Source organism: Arvicola amphibius, chromosome 13 (genome assembly GCF_903992535.2).
Source record: "Arvicola amphibius chromosome 13, mArvAmp1.2, whole genome shotgun sequence".
In the NCBI taxonomy this organism is placed as follows: domain Eukaryota; kingdom Metazoa; phylum Chordata; class Mammalia; order Rodentia; family Cricetidae; genus Arvicola; species Arvicola amphibius.
In genome coordinates this window covers 42,114,885-42,129,119 of record NC_052059.1, presented here as the reverse complement: position 1 = coordinate 42,129,119, position 14,235 = coordinate 42,114,885, and the positions used below count along the sequence as shown (strand labels likewise).

Genomic DNA, 14,235 nt, shown 5'->3' with positions numbered 1-14,235 from the left:
TCTGGAATGCAGCAGTGAGAATGTTAGTTAAACCTGCATGTGGAATGCAAATTCTAATCAATGAAGGGTGCACTGCATGAAACTGAAGCAGTCATAGTGACCAGAGGCTATTTAAAAAGACTATAGGATCCTTTGAATACCCACCCCATCTCATATGTCTTCACCTCGTTACAAGGAGGGCACCGAGAGTCAAGAAAGCTGATATGCCCAAATCCCAACAGACAGCAAGGTCTGAGATAAAGGACCCAGCTGTTCTGACTCTCAATTCCAGGCAACTTCCAGCCTCCTGTATTAATGTCTGCGGTCATACTGAGACATGCTTCATAATGTAAGCAAGAATCCACCACAATATCCTCCTGACATCCTGCTATAGCCGGGGAGGAGGTAAGACAGGGTTCCAAGAGTACTTAAGTGCAAATCTGGATCTTAGAAAAGAGTATGAGTATTACCTAACAGGGACTTGACACAATGAGCACAGACCACAAAAAAACCTCAGTAGTGGAAGATATCTGTGGTTGTTTAAATGAAAATGCACCCAACCAAGACTCTGGACATACAACTCAAATGATTCTCCAACACCATGTCTGTCTACATGCCACCGTACTTCCCATCTTGACAATAATGAACTAAACCTCTGAACTTAAGTCAGCCCCAATTAAATGCTTTCCTTTATAACAGTTGCCATTATCATGGTATCTCTTCATAGAATAAAAACCCTAACTAAGACAATTCTGAACATTTCAGTTCTACTATTTAATTTTAGCTGCCTGTATATGCAATCTAGCTGTGCTTCACTTAACTCAGAGCTTGGCAATTCATGTGAGGCTATGGTATGGATCCAGTGACCTCCTCGGTCTCCAAGGTTGGAGGGAAGGGCTATGGTGTAGACAGGCAGTGACCACTTAGTGTCATGGCTGCAGACTTGAGTGCTCTTCTATGACAGGCAAGCAGGTATAGTGTTATGCACCTGCAATACATCTCTGAGGCCAACCTGGGCTACGCAAGGAGACATGAAAACAAATTCTATTCACCACAGTATGTCCATATGATTACTGGCAGCACCCGAGGCTGGCAGCACTATCCTGGCTTCCTTTAAAGTCAATGTAAAAAGCTATGTGTGGGCGACTTAACTTAATTACACAATTTGTATATTCATGGAGACAAAACTCTAAATTTTTTTTTTTTCATTTAATGTCCAAAGGCAACTCTTGAGTGATGAGTATTACCAATGTTCTTTTCTCTCCTTTCCAAATGTAGTAAAATATTTTACATGGATTTATAGACAATACTGCAGTGAATAACATCCAGAACTTTAACAGCATATTTTCACCAGAATCAAAGTCAAAGAGAATTAACACTATCATTAGATACATATATAAAGAAATATAAGACAAAAAGCATACCTGTGGGGCATATCCAGGAGGCACATAAATAGGAGGCACGGAACCATTTGGGGACATCATTGGAACCTGAGCAGGACCTGAATGGGTCACAGAAACAAAAAAACATACACTGGTGCTTAGCAAGAAGAAGTGGAGAACAGTGTGACTACTTTACCTAGGCTAGATATTAAGTCAACGGTGGCTGTAGTGTAATACCATGGAAGCTTTTACGTAGCATTTACTTTATGAAATGTACAGATTATCTTTCAAGCACACCTATATTTCTCAAACTTGCCCAGTGTTTACACTAACTTGGGTAACACTGAAAACCTAAGATTTCCAGGCTCTCCAATAGAAATGTTCAACTGGTTTATAATCCCAAATCATTTTATTTTCCGTACAAACAACCCATGGGCCTCTAATGGTTGGGCAAGAGGAAAATCAAACTGAACTTCGTATTTAAAAAAAAAAAAATCAATTAGAAATACAAAAGAACCCAGAACACCTCCCCCCCCCACTACACACACACAAACCAACAAAACAGGCAGAAGGCACAGCAGAGCAGAAGAACAGTGGGGCATTTGAAAAACTCCATGCTGTGCAGTGCAGCATGGTCCTGTCCTGGGCTGGGAACAGGTGGAGGATGCACTCGAGCACAGGTGGAGGATGCACACGAGCACGGGTGGAGAATGCACTCGAGCACAGGTGGAGGATGCACACGAGCACAGGTGGAGTAATGCACACGAGCACAGGTGGAGAATGCACTCGAGCACAGGTGGAGAATGCACACGAGCACAGGTGGAGGATGCACACGAGCACAGGTGGAGGAATGCACACAAGCACAGGTGGAGGATGCACACGAGCACGGGTGGAGAATGCACTCGAGCACAGGTGGAGGATGCACACGAGCACAGGTGGAGTAATGCACACGAGCACAGGTGGAGGATGCACAAGAGCACAGGTGGAGGAATGCACACAAGCACAGGTGGAGGAATGCACTCGAGCACAGGTGGAGGAGTGTGCACAAGCACAGGTGGAGGAGTGCGCAAAAGCACAGGTGCAAGATGCACAGGAGCATTTACTCAGGCTAGCGTGGGCTCTCCAGAACAGGGAACTCTAAACAAGACCCTGGAACTTCACTGCGCTCCATCATTTTCTTCTGTGTCATCTTTTCAGATAACCTTCATAAATCCTATCTTAATCTCTTTTCACCTTTCTGGAAATAAAATAAGCTCTTTTGGAAGGTTTCATACTTTATAGAACAAAAACCTTACTTGTTTTCAAAAACATTTCAAAAATACCTCATCTTCAGATCTTTTCTCTTAGTAACTTTACGTTGCAGTGTCCCGTATGCAACAGTTTTTAATCATTTGAAATTGTTTTCTTTTTTGCTTTTTTGTAAGATCAATTACTCCTTCTAAGAAAATAAAGTGTCACATCTGGTTAAAAAAAAGGCTGGGATGCTTTTATGTTTAGAATTTAAATCATATGGTGAGGGGAATGGCCACCAGGGCTGAAAAGCACACAGGTCCCAGCAAATCCCCATGAATTCCAGCCTTGCTTGGGAGAAGGAGGGGTGAGGACAGAGCAACCCAGGGTGATGGGGGGAAGTGAAGAAAGAAAAGAGAATGTTAAAGAAAATGGACTTTGAGAAGAAAAATACTAAATCATGGCAGATGAGGGGAAATGAAGAGAAAGGGGTAGGAAAAGAAGAGGATAAAGACAAGAGAGAATGTGGATGGGGCAGTAAATAGAGAAAAGAGGGAAAGTAAGAGGAAAGAAAAGGGATGAAGGGAAGGGAAGAGACAGTGAGGACTAAGTGGTTACTGTACAGCAAGCAGAGGGAATGTAGACTTCTGTAGTGCACTATGTGCATCTGTCCTTTCTCCCAGAGGACCAGGCAAATGCATGGGGCTCTAACACTCAGGGCCTGGCCAGCCAAGTGCCCTACAAATGAAGAACATCACATCTCCAAAATACACCAAGTTCTTCCAAATGCTATCTATTAAAAAAATATTTCCTTATTTAATGTGTGTGTGTGTGTGTGTGTGTGTGTGTGTGTGTGTGTTGCCTAAATAGGTGCATGCCCACCATGTGAGTGTCTGGTGCCTGTGACGGTCAGAGTAGAGTGTTGAATCCCCTGGAACTGGAGTTATGGATGATGATTGTGAGCTACCTACCATACAGATGCTGAAAACTGAACCCAGGTTCTCTGTACCAGCAACAAATGATCTTAACCCCCATCTCTCCAGCTCTCTGTAACTATTATTTTAATTATAAATTGTAAACACTAACACTAAAAGCCAGGTCTTCAATGTATTGTTTCTCTTTATAATCATTTAATCAAGCAACTATTTTCATCATTACCCATTTTCCAGACAGAAAATGAAGCAGAGGGAACTTAAGCCTGCCCAAGTGGTAGAGCTGGAATTAAAGACACTATCAGTTTCGTTTCTCTATACATCACATGAACACTGCAATGCTACTTGCTGCTGGTAACTGGGCTGAGACATTAGGTCTTGCCTCCAAAGGGTTTTGTTTTATTTCCTTGAAAAACATGAGTAAAAGCAGAAACACAATTCGAAATTTAAGTAAACACCACCTACTAGTTTACTAAATAACACTTGTGAGAGCCTCTTTAAAAATAGGCTTCATTCAAAGCACACTTTTCTGCTCTCTGGAGAAATGAGAACAGCTGTACCCTAATGCTCCTTTTTCTACATTAACTAATTTACATAAACCAGTAAACTAGCCTTCCAAATTCTAAGAAATGGCTTAGATATCATTTATAAAATGTGAAACTTGGTTGGAAAACAAAGAATTTGCTGAAAATTACATTTGTATTCTTAATAAAGGAAATTCTCCCTTGCTGAGCTCTATGTGCTACGCTTAGACCTCAGGCCCTTTGTGCCCACTGTAGTTTAATCTTGGGTCACATCATTAAAGGGACTGATGAAGGGGGTGTGGAAATAACACAAAGCAGACAGGCATCTTCAAAACCAGAACTGTTCTTTACTCCAAACAATTAAAACAGATGCGTGTTTTCTATTTAGCTATTAGACTAGTAACTTCCAGCTGGTGACGCTTACAGTCGCAGCACACACCTGCTGTGGGATGTCATCCTTTTACTAGAAATAAGACTACAACTATATAAAATACTCGGAGGCAGCCCAGGCTGGCCTTGAACTCACCATCCTCTCAGCCTCCAGACTGATAGTATTACAGGCATTTATCTCCATACTCAGTTCACATTCTATTTGGATAGCTACTAAGGTAATTAATCATTTAGTTGCAACAAAAGTAGCACAAAAACACCTTTATGATGTGATCATTTAACCAAAGTATATTTTCTAATTAGGAAGCAGAAATGCCACATGATTAGATTTTTAAAAGGCAATTGATCAGTACCATATACATTATCTAAAATATTGGTAGGATATATTCAGCATTGAGCACAAACCTGCCAACACCCACAATTCATAAACAGTAAACACAGTATTGATATTCAGATCCAACTGCTAACAGCACCACACATGTTCCTTGTCCTGTGTCCACAGTAACAAAACAGTACTCTGTAGTTCAGGAAGTTCTAGAAGATTAACCATAAACTGTTTTAAATTTGTAAGCAGCAAAGCAACCTGTGTCTAGGGAAGTCCAACCTGCTACAAGGGAGTACATGAAATGCACACCCGGCACAAGAAAGCTTGAGCAACTGTGGGTAAATCTAACAGCTCCTTCAGAATTTTCAAGCTGAAGGCAAAATTTATCCCAAAGCACAGAGTGATTCCATTACTGTTAAGGGCCTGTTTCTGATTTTACAAACCCGCAAAAGAGGGTATAATTCTACTCGTCATTTCCCTTAAATTTGAGAAACTCCCCACCCCGATTCTTAAAAGTACCACCAATAACTTAATGCCTAATTCATTTCACCTAGCATAAACTGTTTCTTTGTTAATCTACATTCGTATTCAGGAAATTTCATTAAAAAAAAAAAACTACAAGTATGCCCAAGCATTTAAAATTAAATACGGAACGGGCTGCTTACTGCTGGCGTGCACAATGGCTTCCAAATTATCTGATGCCAATTTTCAGATCAGTCTTAAAAAAAGAAAACCCAAATAAAACTAAGAGGCCAGAATGGGACATACTGTGAAATATAAAAATCAGTCTAGCTCATATAGTCTACTATTTTCATAACCACATAGCAATTTAGGTGCTTTTACAGCGAAAAGATTTGGCATCTATTAAAAACCACACAACACGGCTTTAGGTTAATACAAAGCTTCCTATGTTTTAAAATAAAAGCGAATGCTCAAAACCAGCAAATCTTACCACTCATTTTGTTTCTACAGGAGCAGCAGCGAACAAGAAAACCCAACAAGGAAACGGCGTAGTACACGTTAGCAGCTTTAATTGGAGAACAGTTTCGGTTTTTTTTCTTTCTTTCTTTTTTTTTTTTCCCAAAGCTGGTAAGAGGAAAAGATCCTTTGACCGAGTCACGTGACAACTATCACATGACCTGCAGTGAACCGGGAAAGACCGGCAGAGGAAACAGCGCCAAGGGTCTTGTTTGGGAGCCACTGAAACCAAAGGATTAAAAGGCGCCTCCAGCTGCTTCCCTAAAGAGCCAACGCAAACGCTCATCAAAATAACCCTACGAAGACCTATTCGACGGAAGACCACTCCCTTTTGTGTTTACGGGTTTTTCCACCTACTGCTGTTGGCTTTCACCTACAAAGTTTGGGGTAAATTAATTTCAAAGCCTTAATCCAAATTGTGAGTGTATAACCATCGGCATCTCATGCTTAATCTTTAGGAATGTCTAAAATACACAAAGAATTTGCCCATACAATAGGCAGGGACGACAAGTTCCTTAAAGGTGGACTATATTTTAGGCTATTGTTTTTTTTCCTCGAAAGCTGATGAGGGCTTCTGCTTTTATTATCCTTTACTTTCTTTTTTATGATTTTTAAAAATAAGACTTACTCTGAGCATTAAAGAAAGATGCTTAGTGAATAGTATTCTTGTTCATATTTACAAAATTAGATACTCAGTTACAAACTGGGTAAAAATAAGCTTTTTTTGTTTTTGTTTTTGTTTTTCATGACTTATGACTTATCTGTCTCTGTGGCAGGTTCTCTTCATCAGCCTCCCAGCACTGCTGGGACAATTGAGTCAGTTATATAAACCAGAGCATGAAATACATGGGCTGATGCTGTTCCATAACTGATAGTTATCCTAAGCAGAAGTATGATCATGGACTTTCAAACTAATGATTACACAGTAAAGAGGGACCATCTGGAGTATCCTGCTTGTTAGCCCGAGTAGAGGCATCATTACTAGGGAAGCAGAGGGCAGCTAAGTAACTTGTCAAGGGCACACAAAGGCAGGGTTGTCTCAAATGATAATTACATTTTAAAACACAGGCCCAGTTTAAAGGACCCGTCTCCCCTGAAAGTAAATAAATAAATAAAATCAGGCAAGACATAGCTGGAGGAACAGGTTGGAGTGTTTTTAAATTTTGTATTTCCAACTTTAACCAACATGGTCAGAATAGCTCAGGGGCCATTTCGGGCCTACTAATGGTGAAAGCCTGCCCTGTAGTCCTGGTGACTACACAGCTGCTCTGCAAGCAGTCACAGAGGTCACCATCAAACTGGAACTCCTTGCGGCCCTGCAGCCACCACTCTGCACAGCTAATCTTTTCTACTTTTTTTTTTTTTTAAGTTTCTCGAGACAGAGTTTTTCTGTGTAGCCCTGGCTATCCTGGAACTCACTCTAGGCCACACTGCTTTTGAGGATTGAAGGCGCGCACCACCAGCGCCCAGCACTGCCTTTACTCTTATCTTCCCAGTGTTCCAGCTGAGGGGTGTAGTGGGGGAGAGTGCTTAGCTAGCAGCCTAACAGGGCACAAGGCCCAGGTCAGATTCCAGGATCATGAAACAAATCTAAAAGAACATCAATCCTATGTCTAGCCAATTTAATTTGTTTCAAGGCTGATGAAATTAGATAGCATTATCTTCTGTAACTTCATCTGCCACATGCTGGATACTGTCTAGGCATTTGGGATAGAGCAGTAAATGAAAATGGATAAATCTCACACTGGAAGAGATGCGCAGCAGGAAAAAGTGTTTGCTGTTAGTATTTGACAACCTGAATCCAATACCCAGGATCCACATGGTGGAAGAACAGAACTGGACTCCGGAAAATTGTCCTCTGACCCCACACGCATGCCTTGGCATGTATGCCCACCCATTTTAATATTTTTTAAAATAATAAGTACATGACATAATAAGTCAGATTGTGGTAAATCATGTATGTTTTGAGACAGTATGTATGCTGAAAACATATCTGAAGGTAGAAAATAGCAATATGAGAAAGAAACAAAGCAGGGTTAGGATGGGTGGCTGGGTACAGAGAGGTGCTGCTTGGCACAGCTAGCTAAGAATTAAAATTCAAAGTAATGTTCAGTCCCACTTTCACCGAGAAGGTAACTTTTGAGCAAAGATTTAAGGGTGGGAGTGAATCACATGGGCTTCTAAGGAAAGTTCATTTTTTCATAGAGAGAGCAACCAGTACAAAGTCCCCAAAGAAGGGCCACGATAGGCCTGCTCAGCTGCGAGAACACTGAGCGTGGCCAGGGAGGCAGAGGGGAACACGGGGAAATAAGATTCCCTTGGGCCTTGTACAGCACTGTCAAGTCTTTGGCTTTTACTGTGAGTGAACAGGTAGTTAGACACTGCTGGATTTAAGAAATTATCTGAATTATACCTTAAAAGAATGTATCTAACTCATACACACTGCTTGTGGGACTATGGTACAACACTTTAGAAAACGAAAGTTAAGCATTTTTATATAGCCATGACCCCAAATGGAAGCCACCAAAGGCCTGGTTCTCAGGTATCTGTAGCAGGTATTTGCATAAGCACCAAAGTGGATGAAATGGGCCAGGGCACAATCGGTCAGATGCCCAGCTTTGGATATGTTACACCTAAGATGTTGAGGAGACATCAGGACATAGGCCTTTTGTAAGAGACCACTGGGTGAACTATTCTGGGATTCAAAAATAAACTTAGTCTGAGAGATAAATCCCACTGTCTCTGATAAATGGGCATTTAATCCACAAGACTTGCTAACATCACCACTGGAGAAGTGGATAGAATAGACTCTAATGGGGAGATTTCTGTAGGTCTCTTGGCCCACATCTTTCTTTAAGAGACCCCACTATACCCAGAAAGAGAAATGCTGGATTCAGGATTATGTAATTGTTATTTTTAGAGGACAATGTGAAATCCTTTCCCTCATGTACTAATTCACTCCTTTCAGCAAGCACTGCAGAAGAGGCTCTATCAATTCAGTCTCACTACTACTTGGAATGCAGATCTTAAAATTTGGCCAATATTATCTTATTCTCATTGTACATTACCTAGTCCATTTTCATCTTTTGATTTATATATGGGTTGTCTTTTAAAAATAAGTAATATTGCTGCATGAAAACTGGTAAGCAAGCTGAGATTCCAGCAGTGCGCACAGGGAATCCCAGCTCTTCTGTATGTGTGTTGTCCTCTCTCCATTACCCTTCACCTTAGGTTGTCTTTTAAAAATAAGTAATATTTGTGTTTTCTAGGTACTTAACTCTTTCGGGTAAAGCTGGCTGGACTTATCTCCTTAGTTCATGAATTCATATATAGTTTATGAAAATGTACAAACATTTCTAATTGAATTGAAGTAAAACATAGTTTGATAGTCCTGTGTGTGTGTGTGTGTGTGTCTAAAGACAGCTCCACTCCACAGTTATAAAATTAATTTCCCTCATCATTTTCATGTTTATCCTTACTCAAGAATTGACTTTTAGGTAAGTATAAAAAGGTGGTGTGATTCTGTTAATCCAAATGGATAGCTAATGGTCCAGCAATCATCTACTGTTCTCCACCCCGCACGGCAAACCTTCTCTTGTGAACACATAATGCCAATCATTTTGTGGAAACAGTGGTCATTTGAGGATTCAGTCTACCAAACAAAATCAGAAGGTTTCAAAAATCACACCTTACCCAACCACGATCAAACTGTTCCCTAGACTTCCTCGGGGATGACTGCTGCGGGCAGTTCCTAGAGAGTCCGTCTACTGAGCTTAGCTAAACCCAGTGTCCTTCTCCCACGGTGCTGCATGAAAACTGGTAAGCAAGCTGAGATTCCAGCAGTGCGCACAGGGAATCCCAGCTCTTCTGTATGTGTGTTGTCCTCTCTCCATTACCCTTCACCTTAGGTAGGTCAATCTCTAAGCCATGCAGCTCATGGCATACTTTGGAGCTGCCCTTAACACTTGTAGTTCTGAGACCTAAAAAGTTAACGTTTTCTATCTTAGTTTCCTCAGATGTAAAACAGAGATAACAGTTATTTTACTTTATGTGGGTATAATGAGAGCTAAATTAAGTTCGAACCTGCTAAGTCGAGCAATGTTTGGTACCCATATAGTATATAAGCCACAATACCAGTAGTTGTGTTAGCCTTGACAATCTTACCTGAAAATAAACTATTTAAAAACTGCTAGTAGTAGCCGGGCAGTGGTGGCGCACGCCTTTAATCCCAGCACTCGGGAGGCAGAGGCAGGCGGATCTCTGTGAGTTCGAGGCCAGCCTGGTCTACAAGAGCTAGTTCTAGGACAGGCTCTAAAAAAGCTTCAGAGAAACCCTGTCTCGAAAAACAAAACAAAACAAAAACAAACAAAAAAAAACAAAACAAACAAAAAAAAACTGCTAGTAGTGTGTTGGAAGTATTGTGAAGAAGTCTAAAGAACTGGTATGATGGGCTACACTATTAAATAAAGATAGCCATGCAAAATAGTTGAGGTTCTATGAAAATAAAAGGCTGGTATATTTTTAAGTTTGTTGCAATTGTCACAATAAGACAAGGATGAGAAAATTTATGCACGGTGATGCAAAGTACATTGTATAACAAGCTATAATGTTCTCAATGAGTCTCCTGTTTTTAATACTATAGGAAAATTATTTGGTGTAGTTAACAGCCTTAACAGCCTAACAAATGTTTTAGAAAATATATGCATCTATATTTTCCTATTATAACTGAAAGGTTCTTCAAAACAGGAACAAAATCACTAACATTGAGCCTTTTAACTAGTAGTAACTCTGAGGACAGTAAGGTTAGCACTTTAGCATAGCATCAAATCAGGAGTCAGTAATACCTATTGCACACAAAAAAAAAAGAAAGCAAAAGGTCATATTTGCTCAAAATCATTAATACATAAAAAAGAAAGCTGGGCATGGTGGCTCTTCACAGCAATAGAAAACACCTGAATTCATGACTGCTTCTATAATTACAGACACACAGACATACAGACACACACAGGTGGCAGAGAAAGGCAGATGTCTATGAATTCCAGTTTATCTTGGCCTCCATAGCAAATTCCAGACTAACCAAGGCTACACTGAAAGACCTCTCAACAAATAAACATTTTCCCTAAAACCAATAAAGATATAAAAGGGTAGGAATTCAATGATTTCTTCTTTACAATTATTTTTTTTAAGCTCTTGAGAATTTCTTACATAAATACATCGTATTTATATACATCATTTTTGTTCTTCCCCCCAACTTGTCCTGTGTTGTCCTGTGGTGGTCTGAAAGAAAATGGCTCCAAAAGGAGTGACACTAACGGGAAGTGTGGTCTTGTTGGAGGAAGTGTGTCACTGTGGAGGTGGGCTTTGAGGTCTCATATATGCTCGTCACAACCAGTTAAGACAGTTCACTTCCTGTTGCCTGCCAAAATATAGGATTCTCAGCTCCTGTCTCCCTCCACACTACCATGCCCCACCATAATGATAAAAGGCTAAGCCTCTGAAACAGTAAGCCACCCAATGAAATTCTTTTCTTTATAAGAGTTGCTGAGGTCATGGTAGCTCATCATAGCAATAGAAACCCTAAGACACCTGAATTCATGACTGCTTCTATAATTACAGACACACATATAGACACACACACGCAGACCCACATGCACGCATGCTCTCGCTCTCGCTCTCTCTCTCTCTCTCTCTCTCTCTCTCTCTCTCTCTCTCTCTCTCTCTCTCTCTCTCTCTCACACACACACACACACACACACACATGATTCCAATTAATGCTGCCTATATGTGCATGTGTTTATGGCTAACCACTACAACTCATCATTTAGGGTGAAGGCCTCTTTAAACTTTCTGTCTGCTCTGACATGTGGATTGGTTAGTGATGTGCACATCTTGTGCAGGCATCTGTTCTATTATTTAGGGGGTGCAGCATCCCTGTCTTGTGTTGAAGACATCATCTTGTACACATTCCCTTGGTCCTTTGATCCTCCAAGTCTTCTGCCCTCTCTTCTGTGATGTTTCCAGAGTCTTACATGGAGGGTTGTATTGCAGATGTACTAACTGAAGTTGGGCACCCATGGCCATTTATTCTCTGCATTTTCACCAGCTGTGCATATATGCAGTAAATCCCATCTGCAGCAGAAGGAAGTTTCTTGGAGCTGGAGAGATGGATCAGCAAGTAAGAGCATTGGATGCTCCTGCCGAGGACCCCAGTTTGCTTCCCACTACACACATGGTGGCTTACAACCATCCAGAGCACCTGATGCCCTCTCCTGGCCTCCACATGCACCAGGAACATATGTGATATACATGCACACATGCAGGCAAACACTCAAACATATAAATAAAAATCATTAAAAAAGGTTCTTTGGTGAGGGGTGAAAATTGCATTTATGTGTGGGTATAAGAATAAATATTCAGAACATGGTTGGAAGCTACATTAATTTATGAAAATGGCAGCAGTTGCGTTTTCCTTAGGGTCTTTGATTTCTCTAGCCACAGATTCTTGGCTAGGTTTACAGACCAGACATGAGTCCTTCCTACTGAGAGGCCTTAACTCCAATTAGACAGCTGTGGGCTACTCCCAGGATGCTAGTGTCTCTATTGCACCAGTGGGCATATTTTGCTGGGCTAATCGTTGTGGCTCACAGGATTTACAGCTGGGCAGAACTGTTAATTACTCTTCCCTCTTGCAGCTTGCATAGCACCCTCTGAAACTAACAGAGCTAATCCTCAGGGAGGAGGCTTGCAGGTGAGTACCAACTCAAGTCTTCCAAGTCCTGTGACAGAAGTACATGGTGTCTTTAGCAAAAAGGTCTTAGCTTCATGTTCTGGGAGGTAACCATGGCAATGACAATGAGGGTCTTTTGGACATCCCCTCCCCTGCCCCAACCAACAACATATTTTCATATCTTGTTAAAAAAATAAGATATTCTATGGCTCCTAGGAGGATTATTATCACCCCATGCGGGATGACTCTATTTGAACTATCCGTATGTGTGTGTTTCTCAATGGCTTTTCGAAAATCTTTACCATTATTTATCCCACCACCCTGTCTCTTCCTCTCTATTAGCCTCACTCACTCCCCTACCAAATGAAGTCCCCACTAGGTTCCCCTTCTCCCTCTGCATAGCACTTGTGCCCTACTCTCCCCTCTAGGGCTCCCCCTTCCTCCCACTTGCATAGGTCCCTCTTTATACGCTCTTGGTTTCTGTGCTTACTCCCAAGTTACAGAATCAAGTCCAAATCAGAGCTAGGATCCACAAATACAAAAGAAAACACAGTTTGCCTTTCTTGGTCTGGGTTACCTCACAGAGTATTTGCATTGTATCCATTTACCTGCTAATTTCACTTTTTTCTTTTCTCTTGAAATACCACTTTGTTTTTATTCATTAATCAATTAATCCAATAGTATTTATAAAGCAATATAACATGCTATGTTTCCAGAATATGGGTGTAGCAGAGCAGTAGTGAGCATAGATAGTGAGCAATCATGTTTCTCTTTAGAGCTGAATGGAATTCATTTGTCTGTGCACCGCTCCTGCATTATTCATTCATCATCAGACTTCCAGGCTGCTTCTGTCCCTTAGCTATTGTGAACTGAGCAGCAATGAACACAGCGGAGAAACTCTCTCTGTAGCAGGATATTTAGTCCTCTGGGTCTATTCCAAGTGTTATGAATGGTCATATGGCAGATCTACTGTTAGCTTTTTTGGCTTCTCCACACTGATTCCGTAAAGGCTGAACCAGTTGCAGCCCCAACAGTGACTGAAGGCTGCGCTTTCCCTGCATCATCAGCAACGCACTCATTTGCTTCCTTGATCCTAGCTGTTCTGACTGGAGTACGAGGAAAGCTGAAAGCAGTTTTAATTTTTAATTTGCATTCCCTTAATTGCTAAATGAACATTTTTATGTTTCAAAGCCATTTTTATTTCTTTTGAGAACTCTGTTCAGATTGATAGTCCATTCTTTAATTGGGTCATTTGCTTTCTTGTGTCTGTTTCTTGAGTTCTTTATATATTGGATCATGAAGCCTCTTCTAGATATATACCTAGCAAAGACTGGTCTCCCGTTCTGTATGCTTCCTCTTCACTCAGCTGATCATTTCCTTTGCTGTACGGACCTTTTTAGTTTTCTGAGGTCCTGTTTATCAATTCCTTAATTCCTGGGCAAATAGAGTCCTACTCAGAAACTCTACATGTGAGAGGTACTGCCTATGTTTTCTTCTAGCAGTTTGGTATTTCAGATTTCACAGAGGTCTTTAATCCATTTGGAATTGAATTTGTGCATGTGTTTAATGCATTCTTTACCATGATAACACTCAGTTTTCCCTGTATCATTCTTTTTAAAGATATTGTCTTTCCTATAGCATGTATTTTTGTCATCTTTGTCAAATAGAAGATGGATTAGGTGTACTTGAATTTGGGCCTTACATTTTGTTCCACTGATCTGTGTGTCTATTTTTGTGGCAGCACCATGCTGCCTTCATTACTCTAGCT

The 14,235-nt window shown here is 40.9% G+C and overlaps 1 protein-coding gene across 2 annotated transcripts in view; it reads right to left on the bottom strand.

The window, feature by feature from the left end:
• Positions 1–14,235, bottom strand: part of Fndc3a (fibronectin type III domain containing 3A) — a 137,363-nt gene that overhangs the window by 45,686 nt on the left and 77,442 nt on the right. The window contains exons 1-2 of one of the 2 annotated variants that reach the window (XM_038309884.1): positions 5,715–5,830; positions 1,404–1,480 (exon numbers count right to left, since the gene is read on the bottom strand). In XM_038309884.1, the coding sequence (XP_038165812.1) occupies positions 1,404–1,480; positions 5,715–5,721 (84 nt within the window). In that variant the 5' untranslated portion in view covers positions 5,722–5,830. Of the gene's footprint in view, positions 1–1,403; positions 1,481–5,714; positions 5,831–14,235 lie in introns of those variants that run through there. The other variant, XM_038309883.1, reaches the window with a different exon arrangement.